The sequence below is a fragment of the Carlito syrichta genome, unplaced genomic scaffold (genome assembly GCF_000164805.1).
Source record: "Carlito syrichta isolate Samal-C Ts95f unplaced genomic scaffold, Tarsius_syrichta-2.0.1 Scaffold305546, whole genome shotgun sequence".
NCBI classification, from domain to species: domain Eukaryota; kingdom Metazoa; phylum Chordata; class Mammalia; order Primates; family Tarsiidae; genus Carlito; species Carlito syrichta.
Window position 1 is genome coordinate 891,170 of NW_007249642.1, and position 24,062 is coordinate 915,231.

The following is a 24,062-nucleotide window of genomic DNA, read 5'->3' on the forward strand; positions in this document are numbered from 1 at the left end:
GTCCCATTCACTAGTCTCACAGTCTCATGTCTATCCCAGGCATTCCATTTGAATGTCAATTTATGCCTTTTTTCTTATCTTTTAAGGAAAGCTTTTGTATATGTTTTATCATGAACATATTATAGTGTTATATATGCTTTATAAGTAAATGTATACATTTGGTGGAATGTACATGCTTACAAGTTCTTAAGATAGGAATGCATGATCAAGAATTTTGGAGACCATGCCTTTAATTGAATCGTTCAAGTATAGTGTGTCCAGAGTGTACTTGTCTCTATCTTACGGACTTGGATGTTTACAGTAGTCTCTTGCAGGGGGTCTGCCTGCTGGTTTACTGTGTCACTTGTGTGTGCAGCCAAGTTTCAGGAATGACTTACAGTTTCACACACTGCTACATGTTGTTCCTGGTGAGAAAATAGTTTAAAGAAAGTCAGGTTCTTGCAGTGCTCTGTTCTTTTAGCAGCTTTTGGTTCCAGGTGGAAACACGTGTGGCCACTGTGCACTGAGCTGAGCCCATACTGTTCACGCTACTGCAGAGCTTGTCGCAGCTCCCCCGCTGGCCAGAGCCACAACAGTTGCTGGCAGCTGACTCCAGTGCTGGCGAGTTCAGACTGCTCCCCTCTCCCAAGGGCAGCTCACTCAGTAGACTGACTCCTAGTGACTTCATGTATGTCTACCGGTCCTTGTGAGTAAGAGGCCAGATTCCTTTCCACTCAAGACAGTGGCCCCTTGAAAAATAGCTGTCTGCCTGTGCTGACTGCTCCAAGAAAATACCATAGGCTGAATTGCTTGCAAATAACAAAAATTTACTTTTCTTAGTTCAGTGGCTGGAAGGGTCAAGATGGGGCTATGGCAGGTTCTGTGTCTTGGGAGGACCCACCTTCTGGTTCAGAAAGTGGCTTGTCCTACTGTGTCCGCCCATGGTGGAAAGGCCTCTTCTCAGGGTGCTGATCCCCCTCATGAGACACCACCCTCATGGCCTCATCACCTCCCAAAGACCCGGCCTTCTAACACTGTCACATCAGGGATTTGGTTTCACGATGAACTTTGGGGGTACAGCTCAGAGTGGCTGTAGGCACCTCACCCACGTGTTAGCAAGCACAACTGTCACACGGCTTTCCTTGTCAGACTTCGCTAGGAGTGCTCTAGTGAGACACTTGACAGTATGAAGGGTTTTGCACATCTCATTCTTTACTTACAAAGTGGGGTTCCTGTGGCTCACTTCATCAGGTTGTGAGGAGTAAGAGCAGACATGTCAGAAGGGTCTGGGAGTGCTGGCAGAGTTGTGGGGAGTGGCCACTGTAGGACATGTCTCAGCCCCACTGGGACAGCACACAGAGACTGACAGGCTGGGCCCTAGGCCCTCTACCCCCTCTTCTGACTGACTGTGTGGCTCTGGGCATTACTTTTCTCAGATTTTGTTTTTGCGTTTGTCTTGTTTCATCGACAACAATGACAGTGTGTATTTCAGACCATTAGATAGTAAGATACTTAGCTCCTGGCCCTCAGGGAGCACTTATTAAGTGGTGGTTGTGTTTTGTAATCGAAGATTTTGATTTGGGAAATGGTTAATCACCAATAGGCGATGTTTATAGTTATCCTTAAAGGGTTGCATCTCCTTATTTCAGGGTGGAGTCCAGGCACTTGAGCAGATATACAGATCTTTTTGAGAAATACACCCAACATTCTAGCTGGTCTTCTGTCTTATTAGATCCTTCGTGCTCTTAGCAACATGTCATTTTGATATATGCTAATCTGGTAGCTAGAGCATATAGATTGCTTATCTTCTTCCTCAAGAGCATTCTTGAAATGTGACTTGAGAACATCTTAAAGGAGATTTAGATGTAACTGCAGGCTCCAGATGTCCTACCATGTGTCCTCTTGCTGCAGAGCAGTTACCCCCGCTGCGGCAGCTTGGCCCTCCACTCACCCTAACTGGTGAATTGCTAGTGGTCTCATTGCTTTTACTAATGGCTAACAGAAGAAAAAGTTAATAAGTGAAATGCTTTAGCATTTTTCTGCTGTTCTTAAGGTTGCAGTTAGAGATATTTCTTACTCCTTCCCTAATCTAGAGATCTTTGCTATAAATTTCTTTTAAAATTTGGAACTAAGACCAAAGTATTTTCCTTCTTCCTTTCTAAAATCATACAGCAAATACTAAAATTACAGTGTCTTATATGTATGTGTTGCTCTACAGTTTGTAAAGTTGTTTTTGGGCTGTTTAGTGCCTTTTATTTTTACTTTTTCATACTGAATTGCATGTTAAGTATGTCTAGTTTAATTAATACTTATGAAACTATCACTGTATAACAAACATTGAAGCTGAATTGCTAGCACTTCAAAAAGCTCCCATGTGATGCTCCCTGTTGAGAAATAACTTCACCCGTTTTCCTCAGAGGTAATCAGCATTCTGACTTCCACCATCACTCTCCTCCTCCTCCTCCTCATCATCACTTTTTTGTTTTTCTTCATGGCTCTCTGCTAATGTGTGCACCCCAGCAATATTCTTAGCCTGTTTTAAACTTTGTATGAAAGTAGCACAGCCTTTTGAATTTCCGTCATTTCTCTCACATTTGGCCTGAAATGGCCAGTATTAACTTTTCTGACTTGTAGATGGAAATTGACTGTGAACGAGGTTGCATCTAACACCACTTCAAGACCCAGGTGCAAATGCAGCCTTAGGCTGTGACTAAGTTCCATGCGTTTGTCTACCTTTCCCGGCTCGTTGGCTCCTCTTCCCTGTTTCTGCTGGCACACGGGGCGAGGCTGTGCCCAGGTGCAGTGTCTTGCCAGTCTTGGTTTCTGGCCATTCTTTCCTCCTGAGGCTTCAGAGGTGCTCTTAGTATTATCATCTTCATCCCTTTTTGGCATTTGGTGGCCTGCAGGGTTTATTATCCTTAATCATAAGTTTTTAGTGTTATGTCTTGTCTCATCCTTTGTGGAAGTGTAGACTGTGATATACCTTGTGGTTTACCTCACCTGCCTTACATTGGTCAGTCGGCTCTGGTCCTAAGTCCTATCTTCAACATTCTTTGCATGAGAAAATTATTGTATTGGCCTTTTTATTGTATTTTTTTGAGTTGGAGTCTCACTCTGTCACCCAGGCTTGAATATAGTGGCATGCTCATGGCCATCGCTGCCTCAACCTGCTGGGCTCAGGGGATCCTCCCACCTCAGCCTTCCAAATAGCTGGAACCACAGGTACACACCCCCATGCCTGGCTAATTTTTGATTTATTGTAGAGACAAGTTCGTGACAAGTTGCCCAGGCTGGTCTTGAGTCCCTGGGCTCAGGTAATCCTCTCACCTCTGCCTCCCAGAGTACTGAGATTACAGGTGTGAGCCACTGTGCCCGGCTTTGCATTGACCTTTTTAAAAAACCAAAATTCTTTGATGATGAACTAAAGATTTTTTTATTTAAAAGAAAATGGATTTTATGCTTGTCCTCTTTCATTTACATGCTGTGATTTGTCTTCCTCTGTGGTAAAAATGTTCCTTCAGCTAGTTTACTTTTCTTTTTATTCAAACTTTAGCTTTCTGGGTACTTTTGGGAAGCCTGGCCTTTTGTACAGGTATTGTGAGAATTCATGGAATGAGAGTCTTATGTATTTAAAACAGACACGAAACAAACCCTAAGATATCAAAGAGCTTCTAAATTGTCTCACCTCTATCTTATTTTTAAGAGATGTTCTTTATTGTGTCATCAAGATGTAACCTCAATGAGGATGTGAATTTGCTGTTACCTTCATATTTCAGTATCACCTGGGTAGTGTAATAATTGAATATTTCTGCCTTTCTAATAAAAGGATCCAAAAAAGTGGTAACTTGCATAAAAGTAAACTTATCAAAACTTTGGGCTGTGTTTTAGAAAGAAAAGGAAAAAAAAAAGGAAGAGAAAAAGAGAGAAAAGGAGCCAGAAAAGCCTGCAAAACCACTTACAACTGAAAAGGTAAAATTATTTTTTTTACAAGATCCATTAAGATGACCATCTTACATGTATACTTATGTGTGAATGAATTTCTGAATGTTTACGATGTGCAAATACCAATTCTTTCAACAAGCAGTTGTGAGATGACGATGTGCTGAGTGTGCCCTCCAGTGTGCCTGAGAGGTTTGTAACCAGGTAGAGGCATGTGAGGGTGGGTCAGCCAAGCCCCTTTGGGGCAGTGTTCTCTTAGGAATGTCACAGGGAACAGTGTTTGAAGCTTTCGTGCACAGTGAGAGCTCAGTGTAAGTCTAGGGAATGGAGCGAATATACCAGAAGGACTTTCAGCAGAGACTCCTAGCCACAGTGAACATTTGGGCTGGGCTTGAGACAGAGGTTGGATTCAGGGGGCAGGAGTGCATGCTTGAGGGAACAGCCTGAAGATGGTGTGCAGACTGGAAGTAAAGTGTGGTCAGAGGAACAGTGAACTTGAAGAAGGTGTGTGTCTGTGTACAGAGAGCAGTGAAAATCAGACCAGAAAGGGAAACTGAACTCAAATTGTAGATGTGTATTCTTTTTTGGGAGGGAAGGCTAGGCAGCACTTCACATTTCTAAAGCAGGTGGTGCACCTCATTCAGAAGTTTCTTTTGGAAGATTACTTTGGCTGTAATATGCGGGATAGATATGGTTAGGTGAGCTGGAAGCAGTGACGGCATTGTACTCAATGAAGGGATTGGAGAAGTGATCTTTTTTTTTTTTTGATTTGGAGTGTCACTCTGTCGCCCAGACTGGAGTGCAGTGGCCACTCCCAGCCACCGCATTCTTGACCTGCTGGGCTCCAGCGATCCTTCCGCCTCAGCCTTCCAAGTAGCTGGAACTACAGGTGCGCGCTACCATGCCTGGCTAATTTTTTGATTTATTGTAGAGATGAGGTCTCGCCAAGTTGCCCAGGCGTGCCTCGAACCCACGGGCTCAGGCAATCCACTCACCTCAGCCTCCCAATGGCGCGGGATTACAGGCTGAGCCACCAAGCCCGGCTAGAGAAGTGATCTTGATGGCTTAGTTCTAAATGAATGCATATCATCATACAAGCATGGACATGTTAAGAGAATCATCAGTAAAGGGAGCATCCTTGATTTTAGTGGTTGAAATTTTTAAAATCAGCTTTTTTGGTATCAATCATATACTACCAAGTACATCCATTTAAAGTATGTAATAGAAATGTTACATGTAACAAGGAAGATCCATGCTGCTGTTGGACATGTGGATTACATATGTTTTAATACTATAAGTAATGCTGCTGTGAACACTTGCACATGCATCTAAGCATGTATTTCTTTAGGGCGTGCTTAGGAGTGGAATTGCTGGGACATATAGTGTGTGCGAATTGAACTTGACTAGATCATATCAAATTGCTTTTCAAGTGTGAACCAAGGTACTCTCACCATCTAAGTAACCACATTCTCTTCAGGACATACTGTTGTCAGGGTTTTCAGTGTCTACAGTTTAATGAGCATGTCATCGTATCTCATTATGTTTTTTAATGTTTATTTCCTTGATTACAAAATGCGACTCAGGGCCTTTTCATGTCTTTTTTTCCCCTTCTTTTGTTATTGTTTTTACCTATAGCTTCATTTATTGTATATTAAAAAATAAAAATAATACATGTGAAAATAACACAGGCGCATGTTTTTTTTTGAGTTGGAGTCTCACTCTGTCGCCCAAACTGTAGTGCAGTGGCCGCTCCGGGCCACTGCGGCCTCGACCTGCTGGGCTCTGGCGATCCTTCCGCCTCAGCCTTCCGAGTAGCTGGAATTACAGGTGCGTGCTACAATGCCCGGCTAAATTTTTTGATTTATTGTAGAGATGAGGTCTCGCCAAGTTGCCCAGTCGTGTCTCGAACCCGCAGCCTCAGGCAATCCACTCACCTCAGCCTCCCAAAGGCGCGGGATTACAGGCTGAGCCACTGAGCCTGGCTGGTCTTTAAAAAATGAAACACAAGCCAGTGTGTTGGTACACACCTGTGGTCCCAGCTACTCAAGAAGCTGTGGCAGGAGGATCTCCTGAGCCCAGGAGACTGAGGCTGCATTGAGCCATGATCACACCACTGCACTCCAGCAACAGAGTAAGAACCCATCTCTTAAGAAAGAGAGAGAGAAAAGAATGAAAAGGAAAAAGGAAAAAAAATTCCTTTTCATAGGCCTGGTTCAGGTCTTTTGCTTATTTTTGCAGCTATTACACATATATTCACACGTAGAAGATGCTAGTTCTTCAGTTGAGTGTCTGCAGATATCTCTGCAACTTGATCGCACTGACTTTGCTGCTCCCTCTCCTTCTGGTTGGGAATCCACAGCAAGGCCTTCCTGTTAATCCTGACATCAAAGGGAAACGCGTTTGACCTTTCACCTGTGTGTATTATCTTCATTCCTCACAGAAACTGCAAGCTGGTGGTTGCTGGCCCCATGTTATAGGTGAAAGAACTGAGATTCAGAGTAAATATGCATTTTGCCTAGTGTCCTCTAGTTTAGGAGAAAATTTATGGAGTCTGGGTTGGAAAAATAAGGGTTTTAATTTGTATTTCCTTAAAGATGGCTTTCAGGACACTCTTCAGTGACTCCTTCCAGTTAGTTCAAATTTGTTTCTCAGACACTTTAGTCACTACTCTCTTTAGTCAGTTTTTCTCTGTTAAAACACTAGGTCTAATTTGAGAGCAAAGATACTCCATTATTCCTAACATAGGCGTGTGCGTATGTGTACTTCCACTGGTTTCTTGTGGCTGCCTTGGTGTGGAGTGTTCTTAGATTGCTTTCCACGGCATGTAGTTCCCAAAGTGTGTATTGTGATTTTTTTAATGTAAGAATGTGTCTCTTGTGCAGATATTTGCCCATAGTGTCTTGAATTTTATGAGACCAAATCAGTTCACAGAGGATATCCAAGTCAAATAAAAAGCTCCAGGAAATTTTTTTCTTACATCTGGAATTAGTGTTGTAATTAGAAAAATATTTTGTACACTGAGGTTAAAATAAATTCACTGTTGTTTTCTTTTAATATTTACATATTATGTACTTTTTACATTTAGACTTCTGATCCAAATGGTTGCTGAAAAGCAGTAATTTTAGTTTTTTTCTCAACATTGTTATCATCTATTTAATTTTATCTTTTAATTAATTGTCTTAGAATAATGTTCCAAAATGTCACCTTTCTGTCAATGATTTAAAATGTCACATTTAGCATAATAAAGCTACGTAGGTACTTGTATCTATTTCTGGGCTTTGTATTTACTTCCATTTGTTTGTCTTTTCACAAGCTGGTACCACATAGTTTTTAATAATAGAGGCTTTATAGTGTTTTAATGTGTGATAAAGTTAATTCTCACTCATGACTGTATAGACAATTTTTATATGTAAAAATATTTTTATATTACAAGTTGTAATCAACTAAGAAAATACGTGAATGTGTAAGACAGTGGGTAAAAGCAATTAAGTAATAAAAAAAATCAAATGTCATAAACAAGCAAACAACCCAAAACTCCAGGAAAGCAAGTGGAGAGATGGCGATGCAGCAGGAGGAGGCCCTGCTTGTGAAGACACCTACTGGTGCCACCTGGAGTTCGTCCCCAGGGGTGATGTGTGTTCCAGTCTTAAAGGAGTTGACATAAATCAGTAGTGATGATGTTTTAACTAGTTGGAAAATAAACAAAAGCAACTGTCAGACTTCCTCTTTTGAACAAACATTTTATGCTAATAAAATTTTCAGAAGTACCTTTGCACTTGATAAATACAGCTGAGCTAACCTATTAATATGAGTACAAGGTACAATTGCAAGTCTGTTGAACTTGAAATTTCCGTATAACCATGTAAAAGTAAGCAGCCAGTTGTAAATCAAGTAAATTGTTTGTAGTAAACCATTAGAGTTTAATTAAGGGCTCATTGCCAGATGCTAGGTCATGTTTTTGAGCAGTGTGACACAGCCACCAATCTCTGTAGTGTAGGCTAAATAAATCTTTCAAGTGATGCGTGAATTCATCTGAGAATACGATGTTGCCAATAATTAGTGCTTATGTAGAAATCATGGAAACATATAGTCTAGGTGAGCAGGTGCAGCAGATGTCTCAGGGCATTTTTATATGTGAGTTTGAAAGATTCTTTATATTTTCATCAAATTGTTTAATTTCCAGCTTAGAGCAGAACATAGAGACTAGTTTAATAATGATCTTTTGTTTATGGATTTAAAGTAATACTGCACTATCACTATATGTTGGGCGTGGGAAGCATTTTAGATCTGCTTCCTTGTTGCCCACGTTTTATTGTGGGTATAGATTGTTAGTTGCTGCTGTTGACAACTTGCTGTGTTTCCTTAGCTATTAAGCATTAAAAAAATATATTCTCTACGAAACAGAAAAGATCATAGCAGTACCCTAAGTAAAAAAGAAGTCCTCTGTCCTGTTCAGTACATTTATAGGGTTTCTTCTTTTTTTTTTGAGTTGGAGTTTCACTCTGTCACCCAGGCTGGAGTGCAGTGGCATGATGACAGCTACCACAGCTTCAACCTGCTGGGCTCAGGCTGTCTTTCCGCCTCAGCCTCCTGAGTAGCTGGGAGTACAGGCATGGACCACCGTACCTGGCTAAATTTTTTCTTTCTTTTTTTTTTTTTGAGTTGGAGTCTCACTCCGTCGCCCATACTGGAGTGCAGTGGCCGCTCCCGGCCACCGCAGCCTCGACCTGCTGGGCTCCGGCGAACCTTCCGCCTCAGCCTTCCAAGTAACTGGAACTACAGGCGCACGCTACCATGTCCGACTGATTTTTGATTTATTGTAGAGATGAGGTCTCGCTGCCCAGGCGGGTCTCGAACCCGCAGGCTCAGGCAATCCACCCACTTCAGCCTCCCAAAGGTGTGGGATTACAGGCTGAGCCACCGAGCCCGGCTAATTTTTTTATTTCTTGTAGAGACAAGGTCTTGCCAAGTTACCCAGACAATCTCTTGCTTCCGCCTCCCAAAGTACTGGGCGTCCAGGCATGAGCCGCCATGCCCAGCTTGGTTTCTTATTCCTTAACCCAGCGACTGGGCAGATGTACAAGGTGGACCTAAAAGAAACTGGAATTATTTTTTGGAGGGCAGGCCCCTTGTTGTACAGGCTTCCCCTACTAAGTAAGTGTTCCAGGAAACCATTGACATCAGTGTGCCAGCCAGCATTGTATTGAGAGGTTGCATCCAACTTCAGTGAATTTTTTTGGAGAGTCTTTCAACATGTTTGCCCATTTCATAATAGGTGATCTGCAAGTGCACCTGCCCACACTTCGCTGAATGTTCAGCAGTTTTTGACCAAAAATAACATGACCCCTGCACCCTACTCTCCCTATTCTCCTGATCTTGTCCTAAGGGACTTTTTTAAAAAATTATTTCCCTGGATGAAAAAAGTCCTCAGAGGGAAACGTTTTGCTGATGTGGAAGAGGTGAAACATAAAATGTCAGAATCTACTAAAGGGCATCAAAATTGATGAGTCCAAAAACAGTTTTGAGCAGTGGAAAAAGTATCTCAATAGGTGTATTGCATCAAACAAAGAGTACTTTGAAGGTGACTAAAGTGTAAACATGTAAGAATAAACTCACAATTTTTTATAAATACATTTTATTTTTGCGGGGGGCTCCCCCCTTGTATTTTCCTTCTCAGTGGGTTTTTTTTGTTTGTTTGTTTTTTTATTAAAGACAAGGTCTTGCTATGTTGCTCAGTCTGTCCTCAAACTCCTGGACTGAAAGGATTCTTTTATTTTATTTTATTTTATTTTATTTTTGAGTTGGAGTCTCACTCCGTCGCCCAGACTGGAGTGCAGTGGCTGCTCCCGGCCACCACAGCCTCGACCCGCTGGGCTCTGGCAATCCTTCCGCCTCAGCCTTCCAAGTAGCTGGAACTACAGGCGCGTGCTACCATGCCCGACTGATTTTTGATTTATTGTAGAGATGAGGTCTCTCCAAGTTGCCCAGGCAGGTCTCGAACCCATGGCCTTAGGCAATCCACTCACCTCGGCCTCCCAAAGCGTGGGATTACAGGCTGAGCCACCAAGCCTGGCCTGGATTCTTTTACCTCAGTCTCCTGAATGGCTGGGACTACAGGCACATACTACCATTCTTGGCTCTCCTAGTAGATTTTTTATAACCTCTCTCTTTTACTTCCCCATAATACTCAAGCCATATATTTACGAGAAGTTTTAAGAAGTTACCGAATGCACATTCGCAAAAAGAAAAAAAAGTACCTCCACAGGTATCACCATTTAGAAAAAATTATTACTAACATCTTGGAGTTCATTTTTTGTATTTCCCATGGAAATAGGAACATATCTATATGGAATCATACTATATGTATTATTTTATCACTTTCTCTGTCCCTTTGTAATTTAACAATATGTCTTGAATGCCTTTCCTTTTCCTTTTCCTTTTCCTTCAGGGTTTCACTTTGTAGCCCAGGCTGAAGTGTTATAGTATGATCATAGGTCACTGCAGCCTTGACCTCCTGGGCTTCAGCAGTCCTCCCACTTCAGCCTCCTGAATAACAGAGACTAAGGCATGTACCACCATGCCCAGCTAATTTTTTTAAAAAGTTTTTGTAGAGACTGTGTTGCTCAGGTTGGTCTTGAACTCCTGGACTCAAGCAATCCTCCTGCTCCAGTCTCCTGAGTAGCTGAGACTGCAGGTGCATGCCACCACACCCAACTCTCCCTTTGTGATAAATACACCTATGTCTTTCTATCTTTATTAACATCCAGTTGAATGTATGTAACATAATGTATCTTCCGTTGAGCACAGTAAGACTGTACTTAAAATTTGTATCTTTGCAATAATAAAAATCTGGATATATAATCCATGTACGACTGTGTGATAACTTCTTATAATCAGTTTTTAAAACTGGAATGGCTGAGTCAAAAGATGTGGACTTTTTAGAGGTTTTTTTGAAAAATATTAACACTATTATAAGATATAGATAGAAGAACGTAGACTTGGTTAGAAGACTTTAATTTGATTCTCAGCTCTACCGTTTACTAGATGTCTGATCACTCTGAGCCTCAGTTTCCTCATATGTAAACCTGTGAATTCAAGAGACATTTCTGAGAACCTACTGCATGCCAAGCACTGTGTTGGGTTTTAGAGTAGAGGACTGTACTGTGTCTTGTAGGATTTTCCCAGCATCTTTCCAGCCTTCATAGTAGCAGATATCTTCAGATGTTGCTTATGTCTCTTGGGGGCAGAACCACATCTCACCTGGGTGGCATTGATTCAAAATCTAGGACTATGAAACTGGGTAAGAGAATAAAAAATCTTCTGTTGTGTGGCCCACAGATGGGCCCCAGTGAGATTGAGGCTCCTTTTGTCTGTAGGGATGTGGATCCAGGACCCTTCTACCTGATATCAGCATCTGTGGGTGCCCATATCTCTGATGTGCACTGGTGTACTGTGAGCACATGGTTATGTGCATCCTCCCACGTACTCTGACCCTCTCTGGATTACATGTATACCTAGTACAGTGCCTGCGCACGACTTTATTCTCATGACCTCAGTATAGTACCCTGTGCAACCTCATTCAAGTTTTGCTTTTTGGAATTTTGTGGAATGTTTTTCTTCCAAATATTTTTAGTCTGTGGCTGTGGAACCATGGAAACGGAGGGCTACCTGTGTACAGTAGTTATACAGTAGTCCCCCGTTACCCTCAGGAAATATTTTCCAAGAGGTAGCCAGCAAAACCTCAGGGAGTACAGAGCCCTATGTATATTTTGTTCTTTTGACCTGGTTGCTGAGAAGGCTACTGGGTGACTAAGGGTGGGCAGTTCTGTCCCAAGGGATGGTTCATACCCCTGGGATGAGACTTCCTCACTCTATGCAGAATGGTGTGCAATTAAAGCTTATGAATTGTTTATTTCTGGAATTTTCCATTTAATAGTTTCAGACCATGATTGACTGTGGGTAACTAGAACCACTGAACATGAGCTCTTAGATAAGGGGAACTGCTGTGGACTGAAGATCTTTTACTCAGATGCCAAAAGGAAGTTATGTAGTTATGTCTGCCATTTCAGCTTCTAATAACACCAGTAGGTGAAAGGTAAATACAGGGTCAAACAGAACAGAAAGTAGCATTTTCTTAATTATAAGTTATCCAGAGTTGGGTTTATCTTCTGAAATCACTTATCTTTCTGTCTTATTCCTATTTGCTCAGAATTAACTGCATTTTGGAGGAAAACACAGAACAGGGGTGTTAGAGTTAAGATTTGATTAGTTATTTAGTTTTGCGCTGCAGAAAGCATTAACCTGTAGCCATAGCTTGGTTATCTTCATCTTCTGGAATATTACTTTTGGGCTTGTGTTTGTCTGCATTTATTTGAAAGTGTTGCAGTGCTAGAAGACCAGAGGCAGAAAAGGAAGATTTTAACTTCATCAAAACCTAGTGGGGGCCTGAACATTGGGAAAAATTATAAGATAAAAAATTAGAAGATCACTAAGTTCAGTTGCCTTTAGATAATACTGATAGAACCTGGTAGGAGAATAAAAGCTTTCTATTGTGTAGCTCCCAGATGGGCCCTGGTGAGATTGAGGCTTCTTTTGGACATAGCTGCCCCTTGGTATCCTACCTATGAAGACTTCACCATATTCTTTCTCATTCTTCCCATTCTTGTGTCAGTAGCCTTGATGTGGCATCACGCCCGTGCCCCATTTGTCTCCTTCCCACCTGGCAAGGTCTGTGCCTCTTCCTACGTCTTTAACACCGTGACAGTGGGACTCAGCCTCATTTCTCTCTCTAGCAGTGTTCCCTTATTTTAAATACCATGGAAAGTGTCGACAAAAGGAAAATTAGTTTAAAATCATCTGTCTTCTCTTTGTGCAGAGTCTCACACTTGTAACATTTTACTTTCCACTTCCAGTTCTCTTTTGAGAATGTCGATGGTATTGGTTTTTAATTATTTTTCCTCACCTCCCCCCCAACATAATACTGTGTTCCATGCATTTATTTTCCTTGTGATGGGAATGTTTTGTATGACCTGTGGTGCAGATGGGGCAAGAGTACCTGAGAAGGGTTTGTGCATCCACCCGAGGGATGGCCCCACCAGTCAGCAAATATGGGTGGAGTCTTTTGCTTTCCATCTGTTATGCCAAGTGAGAGCAGCAATGAATTGGACATAAAATAGGCTTATGTAACACAAATGTATTTGCATAATAAATTTTATATAGATGAATGAAGCTAATTCTCTTGGATGCTCCTCTCTACAGCTACTTACACACAGTGATAGACTGCTCAGAACAATCAAAGGTTAATACTATGTTTTCTTAATTATACAGAATTTCTAAATATTAAGACTTACTTTCTCTTCTTCTCTTCCCTCTCTCGTTCACACCCTAAAATAAATGAAACCTTGTACAGGAGAACTTACACATTGAGTCCTAAACCTAAAGTGCTCTAAATGTATTAGTATAAGCTTTCTTTAGTAATATTTGTCTTTTAAATTTTTTTTAAAAAATATTTTAAATGTATAAAGTCTCCAAGAAAATTTTCAAAATCTAGTTTTTATTTAACAATACACATAAAATTGGATGACATGGTAACTTTTATGTTATATGTATTTCACAATTAAAAATTAAATACATTTTAAAAAGATACTTTGTAGACATGGACCGTTTTATCTTGATAGTCCAATTTTAATGAATTGAAAACCATTTTTTCAGATTGATCTTTTATTTGTCTGGCAGCATTTGGGGGAAAGCAACACAACCTAACCTGAAAGTGAAAATGTGCACAGGAAGAGGATGGAGTGTTTCTGCATCAAGGGGGGGGACACCGCAGCCTGCTTTAAGAACGTTTACCTGGCTATGGGGAAGGGATGGCAGCCTCTGTACTGTAGCTGTGGCTGTTCCTGTCCCTGGAATTTGCAGGCATAGCTGTGGGTCTGGGGAAATGGGAGAGAACCTCTTTCTTGTTATGAGGTGTCATTTCAGGAGACTCAGAATGACTTTTACATGTGGTTTTGAAAGCAAGTCTCATCACTTCATAGTGATTCTGTGAATGTCTTCAGACTCTGATGGAAGCACTTCAACTGTGGAACCAAGAATCTCACAGTGACCACCTTGCAGGCCTGGCTGTTTCCTCTGTGTCCAGTTGTCCTCTGAGATATCCTTCTAGATTTGTGGCTGCAGAGCATGGGCCTGGCTGCGTTGGAGCCCAGGAAGTTGTGTGCTGCCCTTTCCACCCTGTTGCTTTGCCCTCCTGAGTCCCAAGCTGCCATCTAGTCCTTCCACCATACAGAGTCTGTGGGCACAGTGGGTGTAGTTGCTCCAGCCCCTCAGCCACTATGGTGTCAGCTGACTCAAGCATAGCTCTGGCTTAAGGCTGAAAAAGGAACCAAAGAGGGTTTTGTCTGGCAGTCTGATTGTTCTCGAATAGATCAGATGCAACCATCACTTTGCATCTGATCTAGCTGTGTGCCTGTCAGAGTAGGCCACATGGACAGCTTACCCTCAAGAATCTTCACCTTCAGAAAGAAAGAGGGACTGAACTCCAAACCAGCTGTTGTTCCTGTCAGAGGTTAGACCAGAGCCCAGTTGTTGAAGCTAGTGATTATCTTAGCATTTTATACAGCTTCCCTCATGCAAGTCTGTTCCTGACCTCGGTATTGCTGATACTAATTGCTGCGAAGTGGTGCTGTACTGTCCACATAAGTGGGTTTCTTTTTAGTGTCATATCTGAGCACAGTAATTGCTATCTCCAGGATTTCTCTAATGCTCATGAAGATGCTGAGGTGGAGCCACCCACCCAGATGCTATGGCAATATGATAGTCTCCGTATTTGAATGTGGTTGCACAAGGTACAATAAGTACAGCTGAGCACATCAGTTGCCTTCTTTTTAGTATGTTACGATGGACAGTCTAGTAGTGTTGTTTGTTGTCTTGTCAGTCCCAATGCTTGGCTCATAACAATTGTGTAAAATATTTGTGGAATTTGACATTCTTAGTAAAGGATTACATGTGGAAGATGTGCGAGATAATCACCATTATACAAAAACACTTTTAAGGCTCTCTTTAGAGAGGTCCTTGTTTTTTGTCAGAGTGCTGAGCAGGTGACCGACCAATGGCTAGCTCAGGAAGGACAGCAACCTTCAGTGCGGCATCTAACAGCTTTTAAGTTGTATCATGTCCCACTCCATTGTTGGTAGTGGGTGTGGGATTTTAATGACAGGATCTTTCTCTTGAAATGAACATAGGCTCAACAAACGGACTCTGTCAGTCCCCATACACTCGTGTGTTTTTTAAAGTTTATAGATAATGTATCTACATATATACACATTTGTGTATGTGTGTGTTCTTGAGAGAGATGCACTGAAAAGTTTCTTTGGAGACCGGGTGGGGGGGTCTGGATTGAACCCAGCAGCTCCCAGAAGGCCTGTGGTATGGAAGGCATGCTGAAGGACTGGAGGGATGTAGAATGAAAATGGCATACCTCAAGAGTCTTCAGCTTCAGACAGAATGACTGAAAGGGGCGATGCAATCACCATCTTTAGCAAAAGGCAGGATTGATACAGCAGGAGACAGAAAGGCTTATCATGTTGGGCTTGTTAGGAAAGTATTCAAGGAGGTTACTCACACTTGACTCGTACTTTGAAAGATTGTCAAAAGGAGGAGAGAGCAACAGGCAGAAGGGACAGCATGAAAGATCAGGACTTGTAGTGCACAGCAATCAGTAATCCATTGTAACTAGAATGTCGGATAACAGTGGAGAATAAACAATGAAGAAAAAAATTGAGAGCCTTGGATGTCAGTGGTAAACAGTGATTGTTCCTGATTTCAAATAGGGAGACAGATGGATTTGAGGGATGCTTTAGTGGGTACTGTCCTGACTGTAGCAGGTAGGACAGGTGGGAGGGAGGTGGAGCTGGGGAGAGAAACACGAGAGGCTGTGAGCAAGAGGCACCAGAGCATTACGTATGCTGCCTTGTTTATACAAGTGGATCAGCCAGCAGCTGCCTCGGGGAAGCCTGCTGAATGGTGGTTTCTTTTTTTTTTTTTTAATTTATTTATTTATTATAAAGATGTGGGGTACAATTAAATGTTAGGTGTATAAACACCGATCATGCAGGTACCCCTATTGATGAGGTATGCCCCTCCCTCCCCTAGCAGTTTTCCTCAACTGCCAGTCCCACCTCCCCTCCCCTGACAGTTTTCCACTACTGCCAATTGCTTTCTTATAGCATTATAATTGTTCAAGGTCACCTTATGAGTGAGAACATATGGAACTCAGTTCTTTGTTTCTGTGATAAATCACTGAGTATGATCGGCTCCAAATCCATCCAAGTTGCTGCAAAGTCCATATATGTATATATATATATTTTTTTTTTTTTTTTGAGTTGGAGTCTCACTCTGTCGCCCAGACTGGAGTGCAGTGGCCGCTCCTGGCCACCGCAGCCTCGACCTGCTGGGCTCTGGCAATCCTTCCGCCTCAGCCTTCCAAGTAGCTGGAACTACAGGCACGTGCTACCGCGCCCTGCTGATTTTTGATTTTATTGTAGAGATGAGGTCTCGCCAAGTTATCCAGGCGGGTCTCGAACCCGTGGGCTTAGGCAGTTTATTCACCTCAGCCTCCCAAAGGCGCGGGATTACAGGCTGAGCCACCGAGCCCGGCCGAAGTCCATATATTTGTCCCTCTTTATGGCTGCATAATACTCCATTGTGTATATGTACCACATTTTTTTTATCCGGTCCAAGCTTCAGTGGGCAACAGGGTTGGTTCCATGTTTTCGCTATTGTGAATAGAGCTGCAACAAACATACGTGTGCAGGTATCGTTTTTGTAGAAATACTTGAGTTCCTCCAAGTATATTTCCAGTAGGGAAATTGCTGGGTCATACGGAAGGTCAATTTCTAGTTCTTTCAGAAATTGCCACATTGTCTTCCAAAGAGGTTGTCCTAGTCTGCATTTCTACTAGCACTGAGTGAACAGTGCTGAATGGTGATTTCATTTTGCTTTTTAACTAGCAGCGTTGTCAAGGGTGGCTGTATCAGATTCACTCATTTGTTCACTTAGCGGGTATTATTGAGCAGTCACTACTGTATGTTCAGCACTGTGGACCCAGGAATGAACAAAATGCGATTTACTGCCTTCACGTGAGACTATATGTGATTGTTTCAGACACAGATGATTCTTAATGTGTGATGTAGTAATCCCCACCACCATTGCTTATGTTTGCCAAAAGCCTCATGTGTCCTTATTTTGCCAACTCTGTATTTTATCTCCTGGAGATTTTTAAAAACTGATTATTAAGCTTTAAATGGTATAACGTTGGTAATGAATTTTAAAGGTTTAGAATTTTGCTTTTAAAGGTGAATATACATTTACAACAATTATGAAAGGGTTAAGAATAAAGCAAACCATAAAGAAGCAGATATCTATTTCAGAGATATTAGTGATTTATGAACATGACATGGCGTCTTACAAAGCCCCCTCTACCTCTAGGTGGGCTTAGAGAACAAGGACTCATCCCCAGAAGCATAGTCCTCAAGGTGCATTAGAAAACTGCATCCCTGGCGATTCTGAACACTGACGCTGAGGGAGATGCAGCATGAGTCTCTTCCTCTGCCTGTGTGTTTATGCAGCTGCAAACCCTGTATGGGCCATGCTTCTGAGCACATGCTAGGCCAGCATTCTCTTGTCCTCACTATAGCCCAGGCCCTCTGTGGCCTCTGCATGTGGGCTTATGTGGGCTGACGTTTTTGGAAGTGACTGCTGGAGGAAGCAGTTCTTCCTTCATGTCTGGCATCAACTTATCCAAGGAAAGAGCCACTTGTGTTTCTGCCAGTCTATCGTAGCTGTTGTGCGTCACTCCCCAGGTCTCCCCCCCATAGTCCCTAGTGCCCTCATCCTTCTGTCTTTGTGAGGTTGCCTGCTTCAAACGTTTCACATATGTGTTCTCAGACAATATTTGGTCTTGAGTGATGGACTTTCTTCACTGGCCTCATGCTTTCAAGCCTCATCCATGTTATAGCACGTGACAGTGCCTTAGTCTTGTTCTTTTTCTTGTCATTTTTGCAATTATGGAGTAAAGAAATGGTGCTTCTCTTATCAACAAAAACATGAGCTGTCAGTGTTTCTTTTAAATGCCATGTTTTAATGATGCAGTGGTAAGAAGAACCACAGCAGCTGTAAATTAGAACTTGTTAGAAATGTGCTTGAAATATGGAATCAGTATTATAAGTGGATGAGTGCCACATTCAGTCATGGTAGTTTCATTCAGAGGACGTTTCCCATTTCAGGTCTGTGTACCATCAGAACCAGAAACGCATGGAAATAAAGTCTGGGTTTGCCATGTTGCAGTTCTAATTGAAATTTTTAATAGAATCTTTTAACTCTCCCTTTCTTCTTCTCTAAAGTTCCTCAAGCATAAAATAACTTGAAAATACGTAAAGATAAGTTTCAGAAGATTGCTTACCTGGTTGGCAAGTGGTGTGGATATTTATCCTGATGTGCTGAGAGTCAGATTGACAGCCGTCACAGAGTATCCTGTCCAGGTTTATTGCAACAGTGTGGTGAGGCCACATGAAAACAGCATTACTGCTGAGATGTGGAAATAGGGGGCTGCGTGTCCTACACCTGACAACTCCATCCTGCTGATAAGAAATGTTTTGCTGCCTCGCAGTGGTGTGCCACTTCTGTCATTTTGGAGAGACTTGTGTACCCCTGGTGTCAAGCCCTGGACTGGACTCAGAGTGCCCTGGTGCTGTGTCCCTGCCCACAAGACTCTGCAGGATGGTGGCATCAACCCACTGTCACTTTGCCTTGCTCTTCACTTTCTGCTCTGGGAAGGTGTTTCCCTCAATCCCAAGCCTGTCCTGAGCATACGATTTTTTCTTGTAACGTTTGTGAAGTGATGAGATTACAGATGAGATTCTGGAGCTATGTTGACTACAGAATGTTATTAGTGAAAACATTAAAAAATGGTTTCAAGTCCTCCTTGTATTTATATTTTGAAAGGATATCTTCCTTTGATTGAGTAACTTATGCTAAGATACACACTAAAAAGCAATATACCAAGGATAAGCAATATATCTATTGGATACATCAGTAGAGAGAGTGTTCATAGACTTTTCATGTCATTTATCTGTATAATAAAAGGTAAAGCAGCAGTCATAATTGATGTCTGTGAGGTTTTTTTGGGATTTTTTTTTTTTTTGAGTTGGAGTCTCACTCTGTCGCCCAGACTGGAGTGCAGTGGCTGCTCCCAGCCACTGCAGCCTCACCTGCTGGGCTCCGGCGATCCTTCCGCCTCAGCCTTCTGAGTAGCCGGAATTACAGGCATGCGCTACCACTCCCGGCTGATTTTTTGATTTATTGTAGAGATGAAGTCTCGCTGCCCAGGCGGGTCTCGAACTCGTGGGCTCAGGCAATCCACTCACCTCATCCTCCCAAAGGCGTGGGATTACAGGCTGAGCCACTGAGCCCAACTGGCTATGAGTTTTGAAGAGAAGAGAAAGGGAGAAGAAAATCCTTTGATTTGATGGTGATGGGTATGGTATGTCTTGGTATGGAGATGATAAAAATTGTGAAGACCTTATTTACTATTAAAGGTATGTAGATGAAGTAAGAGAAGAATTTCTATCTAGGACTGTATAGCAGACTGTTTTATTGTTTTCCCATTTAATCATGCAGAGTGTGTTTACTTTTTTATAATAGGCATTATATAGAGGCCTGCTTTTCACTACTATAGAATAATTCTTTTTTTTTTTTCCAAGCCACACTGTATCCAGCTTTATTAAAGATACTTTTCATAGACAATCATGGTATTTCAGGCAGGACATGGGCAGACAATCTTTAACAGTATACAACAACTTTCAAGCTCCCTTCTTTAATGGACTACCAAAATCAGAAAGCCACTATAAAAACCCAATGAAGTCTTCATTTGATGCTCTGAACAGGGAAGAAGTTTAGAATGAGGGTTGACATTTCACATTTAGCATGTTGTTTGACAACTTTTCACATGCCGACCCTGACTTTCAGGAAATGAAATTAAAATGGTAGAATTTGTCTGAAGATCTATAATCTATGAACGAAAACTGTTGCTCTTATGAGGGGTGGCATCACTGACATACTGGTAACCAATTACTGGGGGCCAGGTCCCAACAGATGTCTGGGTTTAAGGGAGTTAAGTCTATGCTGAAGGCAGAAAGGGAGAAAAGGGCATAAAAAATGAATGTTTTTCCACACCACAAGGTGTTTGTACCAAGGTGGCTATGTGTGTCAACGTTAGGGAATCCCTCCTCCTGGAAGCCAAGAGGAGTCTCTTAAAACTAGAAAGGAAAGGTGTTTTCCCCACGTCAATTCAGCTTTGGAGACATTCTATTAGTGATATATGCTCCTTTCCCCAAAAACAACAATGAAGTGTTCTGTGTGCTAACAACATAGCTTAAAAAAAAAAATCTACATTTTTATAAAACTTGATAAAAAATAATATTTCAAACTGTACAGTCACCAGAAGTACACAGTTATCAAAAATGCACACACTTCACTTGGCTTCTCCAACACCTTCAGCTTTCTGTGCCTGGTCTGTTTTGGCATCTCCATTTTCTGCAGGGTTATTCCCCTCCTTGCCAGCATCGGCTTTTCCCGTTTTCCCTTTGGGTACCTTCTCTCCCTTAGCTGGGGCCTTCTTAGACTTGGGCTCTGGCTTTGGAGGAGCAGGTTTAGCAGACAACCTTGCAGATCTTCTCTGGGGTTCATCCTTCACCTTGGCTTTATCTCCTTTAGCATCCCCTTCAGCCTTTCTCTTGGGCATGGTGGTGATGGCAGTGGAAGTAAGGCGTTGGACGCCGGGATGGAGCGGCACGCTGCCTTTGGTTGATCCGGGGTCGTTCTTGCCTCTTCTTCTTCCGGAATAATTCTTAAATAAGCATCTCCAGACTCTTCTTTTTAAATAGGCTAAACCGTCATATGTAAATAAGCTGATCAGTATACCAGTAACTGTAATTCAAGGGGATAATCGGTAGCTGCTGGGTTTAAACCTCATGAATACTTTGATACAAACAATAGAGTTTGATTTTTCCATCCTTTTCCTCAGTAAAGCAAGTATTACAGAATTCCTCCCTAGGTAGCACTTGAAATTGTTATTGGAGGCCCCCTCCCCCCTTTTCAAGATGTCCTATTTTTTAAAGAGAAAATTAAGAGGATTTTTATACGTTTGCAATTGTATTATGAGGGTATACCTGTGTGAAAGTGACATTTTGTAACCTCATAGAGATTTAATTTTCTTTTTAGAGATTTCAATTTTATAAATTAAGTTAGTTTTTAAAAAATTCTTAACCTTTTAATTGGTGTGTAACATATAGATCTAAAGTGCTTAGGCCAGTGGTTTCTACCAATTGATACACATGTGCCCAGGGCACAGACCACCATGCAAAACGTGACCAACACCTCTCATGCTCTTGGTTCAGCTACTCAGTGCCCCTGTGGGATGAGATGTTCAGGTTTCTGTCAACCAGACAGGTTTTGTCTGTGCTTGACTTTCACATGATGGAATCATGCTGTGCTGCCTGCTCTGTGTTGGTCTTCTTTGCATGTCTTTGTCCTGTGAGAGCCATCCACGTCATTGCAAATTTATTTCTTCCCGGTGAGCATGGTTCTGCTGTCTGTATACGCCATACTTCATTCTCTCATTCTGCTGTTAGAGGACATTCTGGTCATTTCTGGCCTGGGGCTTTGATGAATAAGGCTGTTGTGAACATTCATGTACTTGTGTTTTTGTGAACATATGCACATGCTTTATTGGGTTTATCCCTAAGAATGGAAATGCTGGGACAGCGGATGTATATATCTTTCTGCCACAGAGTTTTCCAGAGTGACGATACCATTTATATTCCTTGAGTATGGTGTGATGGCTACAACTGCTTTGTACTTTCTACTAAAACTTAGTATTGTCATTAAGAAAAAGTCCTGGTGGGTGTAAAAACTAGTTTTTTTATTAGTGGATGCTGATCAAGAGCATAGAATGTCCTGGCAGTTGAGAGGTTGTCTTGAAGTGAGGAAATAATTTAATTAGCTTAAAACAGTTTTGAGGGCTGTTATTGGCAGTTGAGGGAAATTGCTAGGGGTAGGAGGGACACACCTCATCAACAAGGGTACCTGCATAATCAATGTTTATATGTCTAACCCTGAATTGTACCCAACATCTTTATAATAATAATTTTTAAAAAAAGTTTTGACTGCTACATGAGCATCCTTTCAGCTCTGTTCTTTACTGTTTTGTCTGGTTTTACAAAGAAACAATGGAATAGCTGAAATAAGAATCATCCTACAGAAAGCAGCAACAAGGTGATGGTAACCTCATTATACATTAAATGTCCGCAGGTGGAAAAGAAGAACACAGCCAGAGTTGTAGTAGCTTTTAAACACTTACTTGTTATAAAGTAACTGCGATGATGAGAATGGGCAGGTGTGACTGAAAACCTTATTGTAGATTCTATTACAGGCTTGCAGGAAATTGGAAACTTCTTTTTTCATGTAATTTCTAAAATTTTTTTGCAATTAATTTAAAGCATTATTGCAAGTGTGGCAATAAAAAGGGAAGAAATCCAATTTATGTGCAACGTATTAATTTCTAATTTAATGAAAGAAAGGCTTTTGTTTAGTGAACATGCTTTGCAATTCTTCTTAATAAACTAAAAATATCCTTAAATAGGAAATTAGGAAAATAACTTCCTCAATAAATGCTTTGATAGAAGGTGGTTTCACCGAGTTAAAGCTTGTACTGAAGAGTGTCATGGCCCCAGTGGGAGAGTCAGCAGCTTGATTAGATAGGTCACTGGAGGTAATTGAGATGGCAGACACTCACTTTGTGTCCATGTTTTGAGCCCTACATGTATTATTTCATAGTCCTCACAACTCTGTTAAGTTGGCAATGTTATTTTTCTCATTTATGGTAAGAACTCAAGAGATAGACATGTGGCAGTGTGTTCATGTCACACAGCTGTTGAGTGGCCATGCTGAGGCAACAAGTAGTCACCTACAGATCTGCCCATAACCAGCATACGGTGTGGCCTCCCATATTTCACTAGATACCTCAAAGGGGGGACAGGACAGAGAAAGGGTGGGAACGACAGGCAGAAGAGCAGCTCTTTGTCCTTGATCTTCTACGGTTTGCACATGGAGTGCCTGGGTGTCGTCTTCTGGGCATTTCTCCTGCTTGGTGTTCTTCAGGTTTCCTGGATCTGTGGTTTGGTGCTCAGCATTAATGTGGGGGAGAGTCTGTCGTATTGCTGCAGGTGTTTTCCATATTCTGTCCCCCTTCCGCTTTTGGCATTCCTTGATATGTATGGTATACTCCAGTTCTCCTTCAGTTCTCAGATATTCTGTTCCAATTTTTTCATTTTGTTTTTTCTGTGCTTTTCCATTTTGGAAGTTTCTAGTGATTTGTCCTCAAGCTCAGAGGTTTTTACCTCCTCTGTGGCCAGTCTACTAATGAGCCTCAGAAGCATTCTTCCTCTCTTATCTCTGACATTTCTTTTTGATTTCTCCTTAGAGTTTCCACCTATACTTATATTACATAAGTATCTCTTTTTGATGTCTGTTTTTTCCATAAAAGCTCTTAGCATATGAATCACAGCTGTTTTAAATTCACATTCTAGTGACTCCAGCATCCCTGGCCATATCCGAGTTTGGTCATGATGCTTGTCAGTGTCTTCACACTGCGTTTTTGCCATTTAGTATGTCTTCTAACTATTAAAGTTTTCCTGAGTAGGCCAGATATGGGCTTGCCCTCTTGTTACTCATATACATGCTGGCCTGATGAGTATGTGCTCCTGTGCCCCCAGATACTCTTATTCCTGACTTCTTGTGTGCTGTACATGCCGAACCAGGGCACGTGTGTGCCACCTACCTGACAGGTGTATGTGCCTCCTGCGTGGAGCCTGTGTTGCTCATCCTGTGTCCTAGCTGTCCCAGCATATGACTGAGATGCACAGCCACAACCACTTCCAGCTGTGTTCACCAAGCACTTACTCTGTGCCTGCCACTGTGAAGGGGCCTGATCATGTCATTCTGCCTAATCCTCATAAAACCTCTGCAAAGCGTTATCTTAAGGAAACTTAGTAGTGTGACTATCTAGTATTTATGTTGAATTTTAA

General features: G+C 41.8%; 1 protein-coding gene and 1 pseudogene across 1 annotated transcript in view; one reads left to right on the forward strand and one right to left on the reverse strand.

Moving 5' to 3' along the window:
• SMAP1 (small ArfGAP 1) overlaps positions 1 to 24,062 on the forward strand; it is a 153,138-nt gene that overhangs the window by 101,006 nt on the left and 28,070 nt on the right. The window contains exon 9 of the mRNA XM_021714256.1: positions 3,868 to 3,948. Coding sequence (XP_021569931.1) covers positions 3,868 to 3,948 — 81 coding nt within the window. The remainder of the gene's footprint in view (positions 1 to 3,867; positions 3,949 to 24,062) is intronic.
• Positions 20,450 to 20,720, reverse strand: LOC103264075 (annotated as a pseudogene).